The sequence below is a fragment of the Eubalaena glacialis genome, chromosome 14 (genome assembly GCF_028564815.1).
Source record: "Eubalaena glacialis isolate mEubGla1 chromosome 14, mEubGla1.1.hap2.+ XY, whole genome shotgun sequence".
Taxonomy (NCBI): Eukaryota; Metazoa; Chordata; class Mammalia; order Artiodactyla; family Balaenidae; genus Eubalaena; species Eubalaena glacialis.
The window spans coordinates 25,383,683-25,407,610 of record NC_083729.1 but is presented as its reverse complement, the minus strand read 5'-3'; the positions used below and the strand labels follow the sequence as shown (position 1 = coordinate 25,407,610).

The 23,928-nt window shown below is 46.3% G+C and overlaps 1 protein-coding gene across 1 annotated transcript in view; it reads left to right on the top strand.

The window, feature by feature from the left end:
* Positions 1 to 23,928, top strand: part of CAPN14 (calpain 14) — a 42,366-nt gene that overhangs the window by 4,111 nt on the left and 14,327 nt on the right. Inside the window, 9 exon segments of the mRNA XM_061210876.1 lie at positions 13,250 to 13,489; positions 14,665 to 14,734; positions 15,594 to 15,716; positions 15,828 to 15,984; positions 16,365 to 16,539; positions 17,154 to 17,216; positions 18,967 to 19,052; positions 22,215 to 22,286; positions 23,296 to 23,459. Coding sequence (XP_061066859.1) covers positions 13,250 to 13,489; positions 14,665 to 14,734; positions 15,594 to 15,716; positions 15,828 to 15,984; positions 16,365 to 16,539; positions 17,154 to 17,216; positions 18,967 to 19,052; positions 22,215 to 22,286; positions 23,296 to 23,459 — 1,150 coding nt within the window.

Sequence of the window (23,928 nt, the reverse complement as noted above, 5' to 3'; positions counted from 1 at the left end):
ATAAAACTGAGTCAGTAAATGGTTAGAGTTGGGTTCAAACCCCAGGTTTATCTGGCTCTAAGTGTAAGCTCTTTCTAGGACACAGATTCCAAAATTCTAGAGAGGGCAGATCAAGGTAAAACACATCATGCATTTAGGAGGCTCAGACCTGAGGGTGACTAGGTGACTGACGTTTTCAAAATTGCTGCCTCATCCTCGAAAGCCCAGACACTCAGGCTGATCAGAGATTAGGCTCTTGGCTTAAAAGGATGTTTGATCTGTTATGTATTGAAAGGCACACACAAACCCTTCCATGGAACTGTAGGAGGAAAATATATTTCAACATAAATTTCTGCCAATGTCCTGTTGAAAACTTTAAGCCACACATTCCATAAAAGCGTGTTGTTTTCTGGATATAGAGAAACTCTTATTTTAAGAGAATGCAAGGTTGAGGACGGCTAGTAGACATAATTGTAAAGGTGAGGATTTCCTTTGATTGGCAACCCGGAAGCTTCCATGCTAGAGACATCACTTTAGACGGTTATGCATGATGGAACTCTCAGGAATTGGAGCTACTCTATTGGCACTTCTACTGGAGTCATCACCCTGGCTGGGATGCTCCTGGCTTTGGGACTTTTTTCACCTCCTTTCTTGGATTTTTCTGGGCATGAGGAACCGTGTCATACTCATTTTTGTACCCCTGGGATTAGTCACGGTTTATTTACCATCAGAGCATTTTTCCTGACAGAAATCTTGCCGCCACCTCTTGGAAGGAAATATGGAAACCACACTGTTCTCCTCAGAAATCAATTTTCCCTGCCATGAGCATCATAATGGCAGGCAAACGTACTGCCAATAAAGATAGCCCAGGGCACAAGTCAAATGGAAAATAAACAAATAAACAGATCCACACCGACAGATAAGTAGAGGTAAAATTGTGAGACACTCAGAGCAAAATGATGTCAGGAATAAAGTAAGGGCCGGGAAGAAGAATGGTTAGCAATATGCTCTGTAGTTGTGTATCAGTTAGACAAGTTTAATAATGCCAAGAATACAATTAAGAATAGAGGCAGAAAATAAGAAATGTATACTATGAGGCTTTGACAGAAAGAAGTCTAGACAACATTTTTTTATCTGTCAGGGAACCAGACTAGGAGCTAAAAAAGAAATGAAAAAACAAATCATAATGTAGACCTTTTTGTTCCTTTGTTTTTCTCTCTTTGGACAGTCTTTGTTTGGAAGAATAATCCATAACTTCATAATTGTGTGATTTTGGGGGGGATACCAGGAAGGCCCATCATGCCAGGAAGATCTCCCCTAGTGGCTTATGGTTAATAGATGAAGTTCTAGGTTTCAAGGTCTATGTTTTATAATTGAATCATTGGCATTTGACAATTAAACTGTCATCAGTCATGCACATCTTTTCATGAATTAGGTTATCAGATTCTTTCCAATGGCCATGGGGGAAAGTATGTTAAAAAAAAAAAAAAAAAAAAAAGCCCAGAGTGCTAGATTAATGGATGTTTCATGAACTTGCTAAAGAAATGCCAAAATGCACTTCCAGTCAACTGAAATGTTATATAATGTATATGATATATATGTCATATACAAGTGTGTCCCAAGCATTACCCCAGTATGACCCTACTTGCTACACAAACCTGGTCCCCTGGACCAATATTAGGTCAGAGAAAGTGGGGTAGAGAAAACAATAACCCGAATGGAGGGTGATGGAGGAGGGTTCCTGCTTCTGCTTCCATTTAACCTCCATCCACCCCAGATTTAGTGACCAATTCTGCCCCAAGACTGGGGAAATAACTAGGACCTAATTTAGATATTTTATGGGCCCTTGACATCTATTGCAATAATTCTGCTCTTTTGTTGTATGGTTTTCTATGGGAAGCAATTGCCTTGCATCCTAAACCAAGAAGAGCTCCTTGCCTCAGACCCTCTTCCCTAAGAGACGGAGGTCAGCCTTACATCCGCCACTTTTCTAGGAATTCAGCTGTGTTCTGTGGTCAGGTCACCATAGCTGTTTTAGACCCTCTCTGATGCTGCCTGCCTGGAGCTGGACCCCGCTGTATTTCTGCATCTTTTTGCCCTCACCCATTCCAGACCATCCTGCCCTGATGCCTGCCCTGCCTCCTGATCTGCCTGACTCCCAGTGCATCCCCAAGCCCTTCCCAGATACAGCACACCTTGACAATTGGAGTTCACTCGGGTTATGGGTTAGAAATAAATGTCCTTGAAATTCTAATTAACTCTCTGACAACTCAGGAAAACACCCTCCTGTTGAAAAAATACCTTGTCTGTTTTTATTTCCAAACTTCCTAGTGAGTTTCTTAAAGAATATTTTCCTATGACATTCTGAATATATTTTCAGTGTGAAGAAATTAATAACTTAGGTCTTAGGATTTACTTTGGAACCTTGGAGATGACTTTTAATTTATGAGCTCGCCCACAAAGCCTCTTTTTATTATCTTGGTTTTTGGATAAATTTCTAATGCTTAAACGTTATATATGGAACCACCAATTTTTCCTTTTCCTTTCTCCTACTCACAAATCAAATCTCTTCTCTTTTCCTTGTTGGATCCTAGTTTTAAAGACATACAACCAACTGAATAAGGATCAAGTGGGAAGAAACATCAGAGATACTGTCAATTTGTTTTATGAAGCTTTGGTGCTGCCATAACCACCAGGACCTTAAATCCCCGTCTATAGGGCTGCCAGAAGTAACCCTTGCCAGAGCTATAATATCTCATGATTTTCTTGTTTCACTCTTATATCTGCAAAAAAGGGGATCAATGCGGGCAGTGGTTAGATCTTAACCACAGTATTTCAGAAGTTTTTCTCATTTACAATTGTATTGGACACATAACAGCTTTGTTTGTTTTTTAATGTGAGTCTAATATAAAACATAAGTGATCCACGTAAGCAAGAATGAACGCTTTTGAACAGTTACTATTCACTATACTGGGCACCTTAACTTATTCCTCTCCTGGACTTTTTTACTTCTTATTTCACTGCCTGAGATTCCAACCACCAAGGATTAGGGCAAGGAGTTTTCTATTTAAAACGCAAATACCTATGGTGAAGATAAGGATTTGCGAGCCCCTTCACACAATAGTGAGAACTAGTTCAATCAGATTGCTTTCCAGTGCCCTAAAAGAATGAGAAGTTTGATTGGAGGAAAAGGAAGGAGATACTTCAGAGAATGCACTGAAGTTTGTGGGAAGGTCCGGCTTGTGTAGAGCACGCGGGTTCTTTGAAAGAAGAGTACCAGGAAGTTGGGTAAGAAGAGACAGAGTCAGTTTCTGACAAGAATTCTCTTCCTGGCTGGTAGATGGCTGCCTTCTCAGTGCACCCTCATGTGGCATTTCCTCGGTACACAATGAGAGAGAGAGAAAGAGAGAGAGAGAGAGAGAGAGAGAGAGACGCCTCTGGTATCTCTTCTTTTAAGGACGCTAATCCTATCGGATCAGGGCTGAGTCACTACAAACTCATTTCTTTCCTTACTCCAAATACAGACACACCGTGGGGTTAGGGCTTCCACATATGGATTTTGGGGAAGACACAAACATTCAGTCCATAACAGCTATTATTATCAGTACTCTTTTCTTTATCAGTATTACTCAAACGAGTGAGGTGATAATTGTACAGAAAGATCGAGGTGTGAGAGATTAGAGTCAGGGCAAAAGGCCACTGCAGAGAAGCAGGTAGGAAGGGAGAGGAGAGAGGAGTTCTAGAGGTAAGGGACCTTTTAATTCCACTGACATGTACTGAGCACTCACTGGGTGCCAGCCATCGCTCTAGGTCCTAGGGATCCAAGGTGTGCAAGCGTGGAGTCAGACAAGCTGGAACTGACTTAATCACCAGGAAGAAAATCTGTGCAAGTCGTGCTGGGAACCCAGGAGAAGTCTTCCCAAAAGAGCAACCATGTGAGCACCGGGAAGTGTTTTGAGGGGGGAATAGCCAGTGTGAAATGTAAGGAAACAATCAATAGGGGTCAACACTTCTAGCTTTGAGTGGTCAAAGACATGAAGGCAAAATTGGCAGAAAAGTGGGATTTGGAGAGCAGATTTGGGAAGGGAGAGGGGGATCTCCCCTATCTCAGTAGGAAAAAGGAGTCACAAAGTTCCTCCTCAGCAGGAAAAGCTGCATCAGACTCTGAAGACCGCAAAGGAAAATAATAATTGTATTATTTCCGGCAATGGTATAATGCTCTAAGCCGTATCTCCAAATACCCTCCCTAGATTGGAACTGAGAAGATGACTAACTCTCTTCAAGGCATTACTGGAACAAGTTCTGTTTGTATTTTGTTCTAAGAAAATAACTGGATTTGTACCATGTCATCACAAAGCCCCGGGCGGTCCCCTCCCTTCCAGGGAACACACAGTGGGGAGGAACCAAAACTGTGGAAGGCAGGAACTCAGACTCTCAGCCCAGCACTTGTGCCTAAGAAGGACCTTACATAAAGAGTAGTCTCGGGCAGCCGGGTTCTATCTGCATTGGGATTAGAGCCTGTCCAGTTGCTTAAAGAAGCAAGATCTCCTGTGCAGGTAAATTTCTTTAGCTCCAAGTGTGGGTCCAGAGCCTCTGAGGCCTCTGTGAGGTCTGGGTTCAGAAGGTGAGAAAGGTAGTTGCTTTTCCTGGTATGAGCTTTGCAGGTCAGAGTGTATATAGAAAGAGTCTGGAGTCTGGAGATATGAATGTTGTTCTCAGCTTTGCGTTTGCTCACCAGTGTGACCTAGAACAGTGGACTTCAGCCCTTTGGTCTCAGTCTCCTCATTAAAATCAGGGGGTCTTTGGACCTGGGTGATTCCTGGGGTCCCTCCTGCTCTGATTTCCATCAATGGTGATTTGGTAGAGTTATTAATGCTGCTAGGGGCTGTCATTTCCTGGGGCTCAGGACTTCCCAGGGATCTTCTGAGCCTCCTTGATTTGGGGAGGGGGCTGAATGGGGCCTGGGGCCTGGTGGGGTCCTGATGTCCCAGGAGACAGGCTGCTCTCTGGGTGCTGACAGGCAGCAAGGCTGGTTTGACGTCCTCTGGGAAATCAGATGTAAAGAAACACTGATGACGATGCTCACCTTCTGTGAGAGCGAAATGGTCCCTCACATGATAGTTGTCAGTTTGGTGCTAAGGAGTAGCCCTTGCTTAGATGAGAAATCTAGAAATCACCATGCTGGAGCAGTTTGCTGGCCTCTGGGCATCTGAGGCTTGGGATGGCTCCGGAGGAAGGTCGTCAGCTCTCAGCTCAGTGTGCGACCCTGTCCTGTGAAGGCAGAGGGAGACACCCTTTGTGTGGGTGGGACGCAGCCTGGATATAGGTTAAACATTTTTGTTCCGGACATGCCAGATTCAGTCTACAGGAGCTCAGGGCTAGAACTGTGATCCTAACTTTGAGCCAGTGAAGTGGACTTAAGTTTCTCAGTCTGGGGAAATCTTCCAGACCTGGCAGGGTGGGAGCATATCTCTGACTTTAGAGAGTGAGGATTCTTGGATGGGCTGGGTACTGACCATTACGGAGTAAACCTCACAGGGAAGAGAGGAGAGCCCTCTCTCTTGGCCTGTGATGTCCTTAAGGGCGGAAATTCTGATTCATCCTGCATCCCTGCCATTGAGGGCCCATGGGGAGGTGTCCAGTCAAGCAAGACTTGTTTAAATGAGTAGAATGTATCGCTTTTCAATCTCCCTTGTAAATCTCTCTACTGATGATCACAACAATCAGTAGAAAGGAATAGAATCTATTTAACTATTAGTGGCATAATTGGTCTGGGGACAAATCTCTCCACCCCAAGGGTAACCACTAAGCTGATTTCTAACACATAGATTGGTTTTGCCTTTTTTGAAAGTTATGTAAATGGAATCATAGACTTTCTGTGTCTGGATGTTTTCACTCTGTACTAAGTTTGTGACTTTCATCTGTATGGTAGCGTGTAGTCCTTGTTTGTTCACTCTCAATGCTCTATAGCATTCTATTGTGTGAATGCTCCCCAGTATCATTTATCCATGTTCATGGCCTTGTGGGTAGTTCTCAGTTCAGGGCTATTTTGAATAATGCTGTTATGAATATCCTTGTACATGTTTTGTGATACACAGATGTAAGCATTTCTGTTGGGTAATATCCAGGAATCGCTGCATCAGATGATGTATATATGTTTACCTTTAGTACTGACTGCCAAATAGTTTTTGCGAAAGATGTTTTTGATTGACTTCCTTTTTCTGAAGTGTTGCCTGGGTTTCTAACTGCATAGCTTGATTTTCTGGAGTAGTGCAAATCATAGCCTGAGATGCGAGGCCACCCATTCCTCAAGCCCAGTACCAAGGTTTCGGGAGGCTGGGAAGTGCTGTCACCCAGCATCATCCTCCCCAGGTCATAGCAGATTTGGGATTGTTCTTTCATGTTGGCTTCTTTTGCAACAGTCTCCTTTTAATTCTGTCACACAAGCTCAGAGATCCTTAGAATACCTTTCCTGAGGTGTGAAAAATCTGTGCATCAATGAGGTAACTCAGCTGTGAGAAGATAAAATGTGCTAGAAAGCTGGAGAAGGCTCTGGGGAGGAGGGGAAACTTGACCTGAACTTTGAAAAATGGATGCAGTTTGAACCAGAGAGGGCAAGACACATCTTGTGTTTGTGTGCAGGTGAAAGGTGTGTTGGAATAGAGCAGAGGGCGTGTGCTGCAGGTTGTTTACCCAGAAAGGGGCCCAAACGCTGAGAGCCTGTCCATTTGGGTTTGAGGCCACGCTCTGTGTGAATCAGGGGAAGGAAAGCTATTTCTGTTTCATCAAATAATGCAGTTCAAAGCCTGTGACTCTCTTAAGATGCAAATACTCCTGAAAAAAATAAGAGGAACGCATTTACATCTGTTTTAGAACTCCTTCCTATTCAGGTGTGTTTTGAAATGTCCAGAAAGGAGAAAAATCAGAAAGGTGGTCCTTTAAAAGTGTGGAAGGTGCTGGAGAAATCAGAGTAGGGAATGACTCCAAGACTAGGATGGTAAGAATTGCAAGAAGCAAATGGTGTGACCCCACTGGGGTTCCAGTCTAGGAGCCTGTAAAAAAGTAAAAAAAGAGGATGTGCCAAGAAGATGCCCCCGGGCTTTTACACCAGCCAGGCTGGATGGCCAAGAGCCACTGAATCTGCTCGGAGGTCCTGCTTCTACACAGGGCCGCTGAAAGGGAGGACCACCCACTTCCTTCCAGCCCGCCGTTTAGTTCACCTACAAAGAGTGACATCAGGGTCTGGCTTCCACATGGGCCAAGTGAATGTTCGGAAGCCCACAGAAATTTACATGGCAACTCAAGGTGCACTCTCACATTCTGGGGGAGTCTGGGGGTGTCTGCACTTCTACAGAGACCTATGGCTGTGTAATGTCTCACAGAGTCAGATGGAAGATGGGGCAGTTGGGAGTGGGTAGGGAGCTCCATCAGCCAAGTTCTTATTTCTCCAAATGGTCCTGTAATCACCCCAGAGGACCCTCCCACACAGCATCACCAGTGAAAGCAGAGGGCTTCCTGCCTCTCTTTCCCTAACCCCTGCCCCGGCCCCAGTCTACTCTCCCGGCGCATGGTCACTATGGAGACTCATTAAGGCTGACCTTGATTTTACTTTGTTCCTCAGGGCACTTTGCCCTAGATCCCACATACCCTCCTTGGAAAGGAGCCCTAAAGCCAGCCTGGATGAGGAGGGAGTGCTATTAAGGAGGCCTTTGAAAACTGTTCTCAGCCTAAACTAGTTCCAGGGATGTGATCAGAACAACAGAAGAGCAGCCGAATGGTTGAGAGCTCACAGAAAGTTTTCCTCTCCTTTTCTCCTTTCAGCTTCACATCAAGAGGGGTGGAGAGGGCAGGCTTTACCATTCTTTACATTTTACAAATGAAGAAACATCTATTCATTCATTCAGTCAGTCAGTCAGTCAGCAAACACTTATCAACCACTTCTTTTTTCATAATATAATGACGGGCTCTGCAAATCCAGGGAAAAAAATACTCTTGCCTTCAATATCTCATAGCTGGACCACGTCCTTCATTGTTTCCTGAAACGCAATGTCTTGGGGTCTTCTATTAAAAACTCAATCTAAATGCAGATAGATCTCTAAATGGTAAAAACTTTCAAGATCCTTTCCAACTGTTAATTTTGTAAAATCATTTCCCCTTTTATGAACAGGTCATGATCTGTACATAGAGATGTGGGTTTTCCTATTCATAATCAGTACCCACAAAAGCACCTGAAAACTGCTCAAGAATGCCTGATGTCATCACCTCTAAAAAATGCATTAGAGACCAGACTTTAGCAGAGAGAAGTGGCAAGCCAAATCTTTAGGTCTTTTTGAGACACAAATGTAACTGAAAATGTTGAATCTGTAAAAAAAAAAAAAAAAAAAAAAAAAAAATCAATAAATCAATTAGAGATAAAATTCTGTTGCATTAAGATAAATTCTCAGTGATGGATTCAATTAACCACATTTTATTCTGTGACTTCCTCCTTGGAGCTTACCCCTGTGCCTAGTGCCACGCAGCAACAATCCACCTGGGTTAGGTAGTGCTTTACAGCAGACTTCTCTGTAAAGGGCCAGGCTGTAAATATTTTTACTTGTGGGCCATATGATCTCTGCTCTAACTACTCAAATCTGCTTTTGTAATGTATATTGCAAAAGCAGCCATGGACAGTACATAAATGGGTAAGTGTGGCTGTGTTTGAATAAAGCTTTATTTACAAAAGCCAATGGTGGGCCAGATTTGGCCCATGGACCATAGTTTGCCACCCCCTGCTTTAGAGTTTATTCAAGCCACTTCACATCGTTGTCTCTTTGAGTCCTGAGAGTAGGCACAGTATATGTCATCTCCTTTTTATAGGTAAAGCAGCCAGCTCATGCATGGTAAGTGGTCTGCCCATGGCCACACAGGTAAGAGGTGGCAAACCCAGCCACCTGCTGGGTTTTCTAATTCCAAATCTGGCACACCATGAACACTGTACAATGCCTGTTACACAAAAGAAGGATAGTTCTTCCCAAGATAAATCAGGCAGGGCTGATTCTTAGTCTTGTTCTTTTGTTCCGACCGTCAAGAGAATGGAATTGATCATTTTTTCCATCTGATGCCTTTTAATCATGTAGACAGAGCCATTGTGCAAGGAGCCTAGGTTTCTATTCCAATTTTACCTGAGACAACTCAGTGGGTTGTGGCGAGATGCCAGAGCTCTCTGGAAATCAGTCATCCCGTAGGAGGATTCTACAGGTCCACTGTACCTGTGAGCGGGGACATGCTTCTTATTTCTTTTGTTTCCTTTTCAGAGCCCCGACTCTACCCTTATTGGTGAGTCAAGAGCCAAGTGTATGTGTCCAGCATGGTACTGTGTCTGCACATAGTAGGTTCTCAGTAAATAGCTGAATGAACTGACCATCAGGGCAGGGACCCGAGGCGTGAAAGAGACCCAGTGTCTCACCTGGTGATGGTGCTCCATGTTCACCAGCCAGTTAACATTCTAAGGCCTCCTGGGGGTCATGAGTACCAGGGATCCCCCTCCCCACCATAAAGCTCTCTCTTGCCCTCAGCATCTACAGAGAAGGCAAGCATAGCCAACATGGGAAAAGTGAAGGTTGAGGCTCTGACTGCTGATTTGCTGAGGACAAATGAATCCCGACCTGAAGAACATGATGGATGAGTCCAACTCCCTCTGGGGAGCCAAGGAAGCTCTCAGGCCAGGCAGCGTGTCTTCAGGCTGCACACGCTAATACCTGTGTCCTGGTTAGTGTGTTCATTTACCGGTCTGCTCCAACATTGCTCACTTACAACAGTTAAAGTGCATTTCCACATATGACCGAGACCCATGTGGCCCTTTGTAGAGAGCTGTGGCAATATGGGAATGAGCCAATTTCTTCCACAGCTTGTAACAGAAGACACACAAGAACTTCCAACGGGCTGCATCTGGGTCTAGACTCCCCTGAAGGTGACTTAGGAATACTTCTTTAAAGATAAGGTATGTGTGTGTGTGGCCTCATCCTGAAACTTGGAGGGTGAGAGGATCTTGTGTTGGGCATGTTGTCCTCTGAGCCCCACAAGGCACCAAGGCTTGTGTTGAGATGCAATGTTTTCAGGCCCGGAGAGGCACCTGAGGGTGACTCAGCACTCGGTAAGGAGGGCATGACCCTGGGCCACGTTCTGAAGCCAAGGGACCCACTACCGTTTGTCACGTCACAAGCAGTGACAGATGGCTGTTCACGCTTGAAGGACAAAAAAGTAAGACCTTGCCTTTAGGTGGCCTGATGTTTACAAATGTAAACGGTGGAAGAAACTTGTTGGAAAGGAAATGGGCTGGAGGAAGCTTTGCCTGATAGTCCATATCAGGAAGAAAAACACAGGGGAAAACACAAGACCAGACTAACCCCTTTTGGATCCCTCTAACCCAGGTTAGGAGGGGGCTGGGTCTTCCCCCAGGGGGTGTGCCAGCAACTGTGACAAATAAGAACAGCCCGGAATCAGGGTGTCCTAACCTCAGAGAGAGGTAAGGGTGTGAGACTAACAGCATTTCACCAGTGTTAATCCCGTGGGGGATAGAAGACTGGTGTTAGGCAGGAGAGGTTTCAGTGCATGAATCACTCAGAGCAGACCCACAGTGGGGTCCAAGGACAAGGCCATTCCACAAGCTGGTCACTAGCAGTGCATGATGAGCTAGGTCTAAAACGAAGGTGAGTGTTTAGAAACTTTCACAGCAATTGACCAAATAATTTTATTTCTGTTGAATCTGAAATTTTTTTAAAAGGAGGGCTTGTGTATTGTATATCCTTTAAATTTTTTTTCTTTTTTTTTTTTTATAAATTTATTTATTTTTGGTTGCGTTGGGTCTTCGCTGCTGCACGCGGGCTTCCTCCAGTTGCGGTGAGCGGGGGCTACTCTTTGTCGCAGTGCGCGGGCTTCTCATTGTTGTGGCTTCTCTTGTTGCAGAGCACGGGCTCTAGGCGCACGGGCTTCAGTAGTTGTGGCACGCGGGCTCTAGAGTGCAGGCTCAGTAGTTGTGGCTCACGGACCTAGTTGCTCCGCGGCATGCGGGATCTTCCCGGACCAGGGCTCGAACCCGTGTCCCCTGCATTGGAAGGCGGATTCTTAACCACTGTACTACCAGGGAAGCCCTAAAATTTTATTTTTCTATTAACTCATTTTCATTAGATTTCTGTGACAAATTGGAAATAAAAGAATACAGATCCTTTACTAGTGATAATTTGAGAAGCACTAATTAGGGGGCAGTAGGGACTCCGCCAGGGTAGACAGTGGGTCAGTAGATAGGATGAGGGGAGCTCAGTGAAGACCAGGCATTCAAGGAAGGCTTCCTGGGGGAGGGGTCACATTGGACTTTGGAGGATGGGCAAGATCTTGACAAATGAAGAGGACCCTCAGGTCACATCTACAGCTGTGAGGGGACACTCACACTTCATATAGACCTATTTGTAGGTGGCTTTTAGTGCGAATACATTCTGTCCCAAGGGCTGTACTTCACACAAAGGTGAGTTCCTGGCATTGAGGGCTAAGCACTGTAATGGGAGTCAGGGCCCTGGGTCAGGCTCTGATTCAATTTCCTCATGCAGCACTGGGAAGATCATTTAAACCCCCACTAGACTGTAAGAGCCATGACAGCAGGGACTGTCTCTGGAGAATGCTGCCTAGCTCGAGCCTGGCAGATGACAAGTTCAAAATAAAATATTTGGTGAATGAATGGGTTTCAGTTTTAACATTTGAAAAATGAGGTGGGCTAGAAAAGACTAGTAATTTTCAAACCATAGGATGAGAAACTTTGCAAAGGTGCATTGGGGTCCAACCTGCAAACTCAAGCCTCCACCCTTGAGTTTCTGTGGGATTTCATTGGAAGAAAGAACCTTACTGCTGAAACAATTTTGGAAAACACTAAACTAGATGTTTTCCAAGGCCTATTCTAGCTGTGACATTTTCTGATTCTAAGTAGATAAGAATGCAAATAATAGGGGCCATAAAATCATTGACTTAACGAATTATAACTGTGCAATAATAAAGGCAGGAGATCTAAGCATATGCTAGAATACTGGGATTGGTGGGGGTCCATGGCTTACAGAGCTCTTACTATAAAGTTCATGGCTGAGCTTCAAAAGAGGGACCCATTGACCCCCTAGGATATATATATATATAAAATTTTACATGCCATTGAGTATCAGTTGAGAGTGCTATGGCTGCGTGAAGCAGACATCCGTACAGTGGCTGACATAAAAAACATTACAGAGTCTGGCCACTACCATGGCTTAAGTAAGCCAATGGTTTATCCTTTTCACGTAAGAAGACATCTAGAGGTAAACCACCCAAGGCTGGTGCATTTGTTCAAAGAAGTGATCAAGATCCAGACTCCTTCTAGCATGTGGCTTTTTCCTAATGGTCTCAAGACAGCTGCTCCATCTCCAGGCATCACATCTGCTTTCCAGAAAGGGGAGAGGGGGAAAGCCAGAAATAGTGCCAACTGAGGCTGTCTTTTTTTTATTAGGAAAGTCATAGCTTTTCCAAAAGCCCCACCTAGTAGATGTCCACCTTCATCTCATTGACCAGCACTATATTGTGTGGGCGCCTTGTCTGGCAAGAAGCCCCAGGAAATCATGATTTGTAGCTGGGCGATAAAAACTGGGATTCTATTGATAAGAAAAGAGGGTGAATGGCTAGGTACGGGCAACTCAGCATTTGCCATAACATGTCTACGATTTTTTTTTTTTTCCACATTGCCAAAAACGCCTTCAAGGCAAGTTTTGAAGAGCGGGTAGAAGGAGGAAAGCAAGAGGCATGGTTTTGCCGGGAAGGTGGAGGAGGACTCCGGAGCATTCGGAGGGACGTGTGTGAGCTCGGAGTCCCTGGAGGGACACAGAAGGGGCAGCCACCGCCCCCTCCATGTGTAGTACATGGACCCCCCAAGTCCAATGAACCCAGCTTACACTCCTGCTCCTCTCCTCCCTGTGTCCCCGCTAAGCGGGAGTGGCCCTGTGACACTGGCACAATCAGGCGCCCAGGACTCAGTCCTGAGGCTGGGGAGACCCTCCTGTCACACAGGACTCCCGACCCCCCACCAGGAACCCCAGTACTTAAGCAAACGCGCTCCAGGATCCCCACTCTCTGGGATAAGAATAAACCGGGTGCTTCAGTCCCGTTCTCACAGCTCCTTTCTCCTCCCCACGTTCCCTCCATCTTCCTCCTCCTCCCCGCGGGCCGGGCAAAGCCTCAACGGGAAGTGAGGACACTGCGCATCCTCCGCTCTCGGTTTCAGGCGCAACAGACCCTCTGGGAGGCGCGGGTGTGCGTGAACCCGGCCATGGCCCCGTGGTCTCCTCTCCACTGCAGCTGGAAGCTGGGGCACAAGGACTCGGTGGGCGGCCCTTCCGAGCTCCCCAAACAGGACTACGAGGCCCTGCAGGAACGGTGCATGAGAGACGGCTGTCTCTTTGAGGACAAGAGCTTTCCGGCCGCCCTGCGCTCCATTGGCCGCGGGCCCCTGCTGCGGCCTCCGGTAAGGGGTCTCCGGCCCCCGCACGCGCGGAAAGGCAGCCCAGACCCGCCTGCCCAGGGCTCGGGGCTTACTCCCTGTCATTGATTCCCCCCACCCCGACCCCGTGAAGGGCCCCGGGTAAGTCCTCACATTCCCATTTTCCAGAGAAGATCAGGGGTGATCCCGAAAGGGGTCTAAGCACTCCCTTACGCCCTGCCCAGAAGTACACGGAACAGCTGCAGCCGGAAATATATCAAGGTCCTGCTCGACTCCATCTGACTCACCGATACCCTCTGCCAGAGAGAAAGTTTAACATGTCTTCACTGCCCTCCCCCAAATCAAGCCCCATGAAACATGTACGTGAAGAAGCTATTAATTACTTTACAAGTGTTCTTCTGTTCATAAAACGCATCAACAAGCCCTTTAAAAGGCAACTTCTTAGTGTGTTCAAAGGCAATCCAGCTCCCCCAAACTTGGTTAACACACAAGATTTCCCAAACACGGCTAGTGAACAAAATGAAGTCAATCTGTGCTACACATTCTCCCCTTTTCTGTTCCCTATTCAGCCGTTACCATCAGAGCCTGTAGCCCCCGACTTACTAAGTCCCTACTGTGTGTGAAATTCCCAAGTGAGCCTCCTAAACTAGATGACAGCCAAGATTCTCCTTCTCCCAGAAAATCTTGGGAAATGCTGATGTAGTGAGTCTGTCACACACCTGACCTTGAGGGATTAGGGCCTGCTGTGGAGCAGAGACGGCCCCCCACTCCCCCTGCCCCCCCCCAGCCTGCATCTCAGCATGGAAGGCCGTTAGACTGGGGGTTGGGGGTGGGAAGGAAGAGTAGGGGGAGAATAAGGAGAATGAGAAGATCTCTAGGAAAAATGAGAACACCCCCTAAGAGAGGTGCTTCCGTTTTTCACAGATGCTCCAAGAAAAGGCATTCTTGATACAAGTGCTACTTCTCAATATCTACACGGGGTTCTCCAGGATTCTCACTTAACATGAGCTGCAAGAAGGAATGAGAAATACAGTGGGCAGAATCTGTATGCCTGATTTTCTGGAACAGCCCTGATTTCACATATGTTCTATATTTATGTCCCCAGAAGTCCAGTTTGGGGATATGGGAAACTGCGGTCCTTGTAGCTCCAGGAGCTTCTTTGTTCTCGCTCAGAAGGACATTTCTGTTTGTTCCTACAGGAGCTGCACAGCAATCCCCACTTCTATTCTGCCAAGGCCAAAAGGCTGGTTCTGTGCCAGGGACCGTTAGGTAAGTCTGCACAGCCCCTGAGACGCACAGCTGGCAGTAGCCAGCCCAACCCAGACAAGGCAGAGCTGGCTGGAGAGGAGGGGGATTGAGAGAGCCCAACGGGGGAAATGGCCACCCTGAACTCTACCTTGACATGTTGTCATTTGATGAGAAAATGATCACAACTGGTCCCCTGAGGATGTGTGGGAATGCCACACCTTGCCTAACTATCATCCTTGTTACCAGTTTACAGGTCTAAGTTTCATCTTTGGAAAATGTGCTCACTCTACCTTAGTCCCTGTAATGAGTCCTTCTTGGCACACCAGTCACTAGATACCCCAGAATCCAAGCAGATCTATCCTCAACCCAACTTTGTTTTTAGAGGAATAGAAAAACCCTTGGCCATGAGGGAAGGCACGCGTGTAGTGATACCCATTTCACAGACAGAGAAATGGAGTCCAGAAGGGTTGAGGCTTTCTCAGAAGAACATAAATCAGTTACAGAAGCAGGCCTTAGAAAAGTTTGGTTGTGTTTGGGTCCAAGTTCCTGACATGGGGGCAAGGGGAAGCTAAAAGCTGGTGCAGGAATATGGTTCAGTTCTTGGTGTCAAGTCTGGATTCCAGACAATGTTCCCCACCCTCTATTCTGCTCACTCACCATCTTCCTCCCCAATATAGAATTCCCTTCTCCGAAACTAGGCTGCAAGCCCAGACAGGGTAGCAATTGGCACCAGACATTTCTTGCATGCAGTGAGTCCTCAGTAGACTCATGTGGACACTTGTAGCATGTGCAGGCCTGTACAGCACATCCATGCAGACACTGTGGTCTGTGCCCGCATGTCCAGCAGATTCATGTGGGTACTGTGTGCTATCTGGCTTAGGCGACTGCTGGTTCTTGGCGGCTTTGCAAGCTCTGACTTTGCACCAGGACATCCTGAGTCGTGTCATTCCCCTGAATCAGAGTTTCACTGAGAAGTATGCTGGCATCTTCCAGTTCTGGGTGAGTGTCCTCCTGGTGCCCCAGCCTGGAGGAGGCCATAGGAAAGAGGGTTCTGGAAGAGTCATGTCTTTGCTCCCTGGGCTGACTAACCTCCATGGCAGTCTTCACTCACCAGCGGGCACTCTCTCCTTCCACTTCTGGCACTTTGGGAAGTGGGTTCCAGTGGTGGTAGATGACCGACTGCCTGTGAATGAGGCTGGCCAGCTGGTCTTTGTCTCTTCTACCTACAAGAACTTGTTCTGGGGAACGCTTCTGGAAAAGACCTATGCTAAGTAAGACACCCCCTTTCCTTCCCAGCCCTTCCCACCTCCTCTGCCTCTGTCTCCCTCTCATCAATGTTGAGGGAGGACAAGACGAAGAAGCAGTGAAGTTTCTCACGTGAGAGATGAGGCGCATCTCAGCAAATATAGACGTCACGCTATCGGAACATGCTTTCAAGAGTCTTACCTTTCCCTGATGGATGGAGTTCTTTAATAGGGTTAGAAACTCTGAGTATATATTTTCTTTTTTTGCCCCTAGGATGCAAGGAAGGAATAGCAGACACATGACCGGGGAATAACCAAGCGGGGGATTCTCTAGACTTGTTTGGACCATCCCAGGCTACAGCATAAACACCCTTCCCTTATCCCATGCTTATGCCTTCCCTGGGCAGGCTCTCTGGCTCCTATGAAGACTTCCAGTGTGAACAGGTATCTGAAGCCCTTGTGGACTTCACTGGAGGGGTGACAATGACCATCAACCTGGCAGAAGCCCCCGGCAACCTCTGGGACATCCTAACCCGAGCCACCTACAGCAGAACCCAGATTGGCTGTCAGACCCACTCACGGGTGAGGCTGGGCTGCGCCCTGGCAGGATGGCCTCCTCCCCTGCTCCCATCCCCTTTGTCAACCAGCTGCTGCTCTCACCTAGTGTGGGCCCCTGGACTCCACCAACTCGCACACCCAGAGTCCTAATGTTCAAACTAGAACAGCAGAGCTGAGCCCCCGGGGCAGGCGACAACACCGTAGAATACAGAGGGTGTTCAGAGAAGGGAGCTAACAATTCTTGAGTGTCAACCACATGCAAGGCCATTTACCAGCACCACTAGCTGTCACCGTCTAATTTCATAACAAACAAGAACCCGGAAGTGGAGTAGGAAGCCCTCAGTTCAGCCCTGCCTCTGCTAACGACCGTCGTGTCACCTCACATGACTTGGCAGCTCTGAGTCTGTGTTGCCCTCGGGAAGGTGGGGTGCTAATCACTGCGGAGTGGCACCCTGACTTCTTGAAAGGCTCAAATGAGACTGCAGGTGCTGAAGAGCTTTGAAAACTGTAAGGAAACACAGCATGGGTCTCTCCCACCCCCTCCCCATAAACCCTGGCTCCAGCCAATAAATCCCCCCAACTCCCAAGTTAGCTGTACACAGCAGAGTGCCGCCAGGAGCTCCCTGTCTCTGCAGAAGGAGAGAGCGCTGAGGAACGGGCTGGTGCAAGGCCACGCCTGTACTCTCACAGGGATCAGGAAGGTGGGTGGAACCCAGCCCCTCTGTCTCCCTTCAACCTCTCCCTTCTCTCCCGGGCCTTTTCACCGAGGCCTTGCCTCATCTTGGGGAACGTTGGTGTCTGTGCCCAGTCTAGGGGGTGAGTTTTTCTGGTAGGCCTGCCAAAGCAGGTAGTAGGCTCCCCGGACCTCCGTGCCGCTTCTCTGGGGTGAAGTGGTGGGTCCAGCCTTTGCCACCTCCATCGCACCATCCCAGCCTCTCTTGACAGTCCCAGCCAATCAGCCATCTAGCCCTGGTGTGCCTCACAACCTTTCTTTGAGCTTCACTTCGCTCTAGGCTGCCATTGATAGCTTTTCTATCTGGGTTTTCCCTCCAAATTCCTGCTTCTTTCCCACATGCTCCTTTTCCCACAATCTCCCAGTTTCCTTCTGATGCTATCCATCTTTTGAGCTCTACTAAACATTGAGAGAAAGATGAACCAGACGGGGACCCTGCCTACAAAGAGCTTACAGTCAAGTATGGAGGCAAACCATATTTGAAATGGATAGGGAAGCAAAGTAGAAACTGAAAGAAGAAAACAATGGTGAAAGGCTTGAGGGGTTTAGAGGTAGGAGAGAAGACATTTACCTGGTTGGGTTGGAGGGAAATCAGAAAAGACTTTATAGAGGAGGTGACATGGAGTTGGCCCCTGAAAGATGGGTAGATTTGTGTGAGGGGAGAAGGGCCTTCCTGGTGGAGGGAGGGCAGGAGCAAAGCACAGAGATAAGGAATCAGCAGGTTGAATCTTAAAGAACTTCTGCTATCCTCTAGAGAGTGTGACTTCCCCAAAGTCCTCCAATTCCCTTTAACTCTCTTTCAGATTTTTTCAACTCCATTCGCACCTGACTTCTTCTTTCTCTTAGATCTCCATCAGTCATGTTTGTGTGTGTCAAGAACTTTTATTTTCATATTTAGATAACAAAATTTATATTTAAAAATATTTATGTTTATGATTTTATATTTATTTAACAAATGTATTTAACAAAATGTAGCACTTAATATGTGATAAATACTGTCCTAACTGCTTTACCAATGTTAACTCAATCCTCACAACAGTCCTATGAGTAGGTGTATTAGTGTCCTAGGGCTGCCGTAACAAATTGCCACAAGAGAAATTTATTTTTCACAGTGTTTTTTAAAGCCAGAAGTCTGAAATCAATGTGTCCTTAATACCGTACTCACTCCAATTGCTGTAGGGGAGAATCCTTCGTGCCTATTCCGCCTTAGGGTGGCTCCCAGCATTCCTCAGCTTGGAATGCATAGCTCCGGTCTTTGCCTACATCTTCACATGCCCTTCTCCTCTGTGTCTTTCCCCTTCTCTTCTTTTGTAAGGACATTTGTCATTGGATTTCGGACCCACCCTAATCCAGGGTGATTTTGTCCCAAGATCCTTAACTTAATTACACCTGCAAAGACCCTTTTTACAAATAGGATCACATTGACAGATTCTAGGTAAACATATCTTTGGAGGAGGGTACCCATTCAACTCACTGCAGTAGATGTGACTATTGGCTTCGTTTTACAGATCAGGAAAAGGACACAGAGAGGTTAAGTAACTTGCCTTAGGTCTCACAGCTAGTGAGCAGCAGAGCCATTTTCTCCTCTTACCAACTCCCAGGGCCTTTGATCGTTCATTTCAAGGTCTCATCTGCAGGCATGAATCTCACCCAGATATCTGCAACTTTTGCTATTGGCACTCAGCCCAGCCACCTGGACTGGTTCTCATTTTATACAGGTGACCTCCAAACATGGACCTGCGTACCTCATCAAGCTGCGGAACCCCTGGGGAAGAGTGGAATGGAAAGGAGACTGGAGTGACAGGTGAACTTCTGAGACCGGCTGGGAGGGGTGAGGACGGGGTAGGTGAAGGCTGCAAAGGAGGCTGCCTTTGGCACACAAATTCAAATGCGTGCTTTTGACATTTTCACATATGCATTATCATTTAAACATTTTTATAGATGAAAAAATGAAGGCTCAGAAAAATAAGTGAAATATTACTCCTGATAGAATGTACTACACTCTATTTATTATACATTAATAAAGAGAATTGTCGGAGGGACTGGGTCTATGTGGAAAAATGGCATCCAAAGATTTATATAAATCTTTTTTTTTTTTTTTTTGGCTACGTTGGGTCTTCGTTGCTGCGCTTGGGCTTTCTCTAGTTGCAGCGAGTGGAGGCTACTCTCCATTGCAGTGCTTGGGCTTCTCATTGCGGTGGCTTCTCTTGTTGTGAAGCACAGGCTCTAGGCGTGCAGGCTTCCGTAGTTGTGGCATGTGGGCTCTAGAGTGCAGGCTCAGCGGCGCACCAGCTTAGTTGGGCATGTGGGATCTTCCCGGACCAGGGCTCGAACCCGCGTCCCCTGCATTGGCAGGCGGATTCTTAAACACTGCGCCACCAGGGAAGCCCGATTTATATAAATTTTAAAGTGTTGTAGAAATATAGCATCATAATGTTGTTGGTAGTGGTTTGTTTAGGAAAACAAGTGCTTGCCTTTGAGAAAAATGATGGGTTAAATTAACTTTGGTAGCTGTGTGATCTTAGGCAAACTTCTTAATTTCTTTGAGCCAGAGGTGTGATGAAGATTAAATAAAATGATGGGCTTTATTCCATAGTGTCTAATCTGCTGTTAGTCTCATCCAGAGTAGTTTTCATTTTAGATATTATATTTTTTAATACTAGAGATACCATTTGAGAATATCTTTCACTTTTCTCTTCATCATGTCCATAGTTCCCTTTACATCCTTGAGAACATGAAGCACATTTATAATGGGTGTTTTAATGTCCTTATCTGCTAATTCCATCATATCTCTCTTATTTCTAGGTCTGTTTTTACTTGTGGTCATGGATCACAGTTTCTTTCTTTTATTTTTTTAAACATCTTTATTGGAGTATAATTGCTTTACAATGGTGTGTTAGTTTCTGCTTTATAACAAAGTGAATCAGCTATACATATACATATATCCCCATATCTCCTCCCTCTTGCGTCTCCCTCCCACCCTCCCTATCCCACCCCTCTAGGTGGTCACACAGCACCGAGCTGATCTCCCTGTGCTATGTGGCTGCTTCCCACTAGCTGTCTATTTTACATTTGGTAGTGTATATAAGTCCATGCCACTCTCTCACTTCGATCCAGCTTACCCTTCCCCCTCCCCGAGTCCTCAAGTCCATTCTCTACATCTGCGTCTTTATTCCTGTCCTGCCCCTAAGTTCTTCAGAACATTTTTTTTTTCTTTTAGATTCCGTATATATGTGTTAGCATACGGTATTTGTTTTTCTCTTTCTGACTTACTTCACTCTCTAGGTCCATCCACCTCACTACAAATAACTCAATTTCATTTCTTTTTATGGCTGAGTAATATTCCATTGTATATGTGCCACATCTTCTTTATCCATTCATCTGTCGATGGACACTTAGGTTGCTTCCATGTCCTGCTATTGTAAATAGAGCTGCAATGAACATTGTGGTACATGACTTTTATTGAATTATGGTTTTCTCAGGGTATATGCCCAGTAGTGGGATTGCTGGGTCGTATGGTAGTTCTATTTTTACTTTTTTAAGGAACCTCCATACTGTTCTCCATAGTGGCTGTATCAGTTTACATTCCCACCAACAGTGCAAGAGGGTTCCCTTTCCTCCACACCCTCTCCAACATTTATTGTTTGTAGATTTTTTGATGATGGCCATTCTGACTGGTGTGAGGTGACACCTCATTGTAGTTTTGATTTGCATCTCTCTAATGATTAGTGATGTTGAGCATCCTTTCATGTGTTTGTTGGCAATCTGTATATCTTCTTTGGAGAATGTCTATTTAGGTCTTCTGCCCATTTTTGGATTGGGTTGTTTGTTTTTTTGATATTGATTTGATATTGGATCACATTTTCTGCTTCATATACATAGTAATTTTTTATTAGATACTGGACATTGTAAATTTAGTTGCTTAGGGATTATTTTGATACTTTGACGTTTTCTTTTAGGACAGATCTAGGAAAACTTTTAGTTGGGACCTAACTTGACCCCACTGCTAAGGTGTAGACCCTTTGAGTTCTCTACTAAAGACCCCATGTATGCTGTAAGGTCTTTTGACTCTGGCTGGTGGGAACTCAAATGATTTCCAGCCTGGTGTCAGCTCTGGCAATTGTTCTGTGTATAGTCCAGTCTTGTGGGATTTCATTTTATGTATGCACAGATTTTGTTTTAGCCAAAGACTCAAGGGAACACCTATGAAGTTTTCTGGAGGTCCTTGTTTAAGTAGCCCCCTCTTCTTGGGCACTTTCCCCAGCAAATTCTAGCTGTCTTGTCTCCCTGAACTTCAGACTCTGTCTCTTCCACTCAGCAAGACTGCTAGGCTCTTTTTGGGTCCACTTCCCTGCATCACTGTCTAGGGAATTAGTTTCAGGCAGGAGTCTAGGCAATGTTAGGGCTCACTTTATTTGTCTCCCTCCTCTTGGGGTCACAATTCTGTGCTGCCTGCTGTCTAATGTCCAAGAACAGTTGTTTCTTGTATTTTGTCCCATTTTTAGTTGTTTATAGTGGGGAAGTGGTACATGAAAGCCTTACTCCTTCGTGGCCAGAAACAGAAGTCCAAAATGATGGGCTGTGGAAAAAAAACCAATAGCAACATAGGTTCCAATGCTAGTTCTGGCATTTAATAACTTTGTGACTTCAAGCAAGTGACCCAATCTCTTTTAACCTCAGTTTCCTAATCTCTAAAATGGCAATAAAAATCCCTACTTTGTAAAGTTGTTGTTAGCCTTAAATGAAATAAAATATGTCAAGAGCCTAGCGCAGAACTTGGCCCAGAGTAAGTGATGAATTAATGTCACACGTTGCTTTCATAATAGAGGATGTGAGATGTAATTGTCTACAAGCAGTATGAAGATGAGAATAAATAGCAACACTATAGAGCATTTACTGAAGAATTTCTTGCATGTCCCTCTCAATCCTTTCCTTCCCCATGAAAACATTTCTTTTCTGTTTTCAGCTCAAGTTGGGAGTTACTGAGCCCCAAGGAGAAGATTCTGCTGCTAAGGAAAGATGATGATGGAGAATTCTGGTATTTGACTCAGAGGCTTGGGGCACGTGCCCTGGCTTACATTAGGACATCCATCCAGCAAACGTTTACAGGGTGCCTCACGTATGCCAGGCATCTCTTATACAGAGATCAAGAAGACCCTTTAGGGGCTCACGGTCTAGCAGGGCAATCAAACAGTCACAGTCTCTGTGATGAGAGCAGAGACCCCTGGCATGGAACTCAGCAGGTGCTCAAAGCAGAGGGTGGGTGTGGCCACTGCCTCCTCTCCGACTTCTGTTTCTTGCCAACTATAAGCCACCGCACCTGTGCTCTCCAGAGCAAAGCAGTACTACTCCCACCCACCCCAAAGCCTCTCACCCCTTTTTATGAAAGGCCACCAGACACCCTGAGCTTATGCTGCTTCTGGGTGTCTGACGTGAGACCCACCTGTTCCCCGTTCCTTCCACTTTTCACCCTTACTATTAACTCCCACGCTGCCCCTCTTCTCCCTGTACCCATCCTTTTCAGACTGCTGTGGCCCTTTCGCTCTTGAAGTAGGTGGTCATTGAACTCAAGAGTCCTGCAAATACTGTTATTTCCATTTACAGATAGTAAACTGAGCTGGTTCAGACAACACACGTCGGGGCACAACGTTAGCCAATAGGGGTGAAGATTTTTATCAATTGATGATGAGGAACTGATTTGTGCAGTTCTTATTGAACATGTATAAATCAACTGACTAGCTATGAATGCCCCAATTCCACTTTATCACCACCAGCAGCGGCCCAGGAGCATTGCCCTCAGGCAGCCATTGTTGGAGGCTGCTTCCAGCCACAGGGTGGGGTTTCTTGGTAGCACCACCTGCCCGAGATGGACCCTCACACTGGTCCATCCAGCCCCAGTCTCATGGGTCCAAAGCCAGCTCAGCTCTGCATGGGGGTGTGGAGGATGGGGCCCTGGGTCCAGCAGAGGGCTGGGGTGCCCGTTACTTAGTTGCAGCCTCCCTGCTGGTCCTGATGACTGGATGTCATCTCCTTCGTCCTCTACACAGGATGGCACTGCAGGACTTTAAAGCACATTTCATGCTTCTGGTCATCTGTAAACTGAGTCCAGGCCTGCTGAGTCAGGAGGTGGGCCAGAAGTGGTCATACACCATGCTGGAGGGGAGATGGGAGAAAGGGACCACAGCTGGTGGCCCGACAAAGTCACCCCAAGGTGAGCCTGTACGCAGGAGCCAGGGGCTCTTGTGTCTAAAGTGGCAGCTTCTCCAGGCAAAGGTGGGGCTGCAGACAGAGCCACTGCCCAGAGCCCCTGGCTGAAGGTGAGGGGGCTTTGCTGGCCAAGCTGTGTGTGCTGGCCCTGGGCTCTGTGAACCAGGAAGATGGGGCACTTCTGTCCTAATTTGCACCAAGGCGTAGAATTCTCAGTCAGGCTGCCTACCTCTTGGGGGTGTATCTTTCCAGAGGGTTCCCTTTCCTAATCGGCACCAGGAGGCCACAGGCGCACAGGCATAGTAGAAGGTTGGGTTACATCTTTCTGTGGTTTTAGGATAAGGTCACTGATATGCTGAAGTAACCACCCCATAACAGGCATGATTGAAATAGTATTTATATCGTATGTATCGGGCCCTCCTTACCTAGAGTTTGGTAGAGAAACAAAATCAAGGATTCCCAGGTCATCAGGT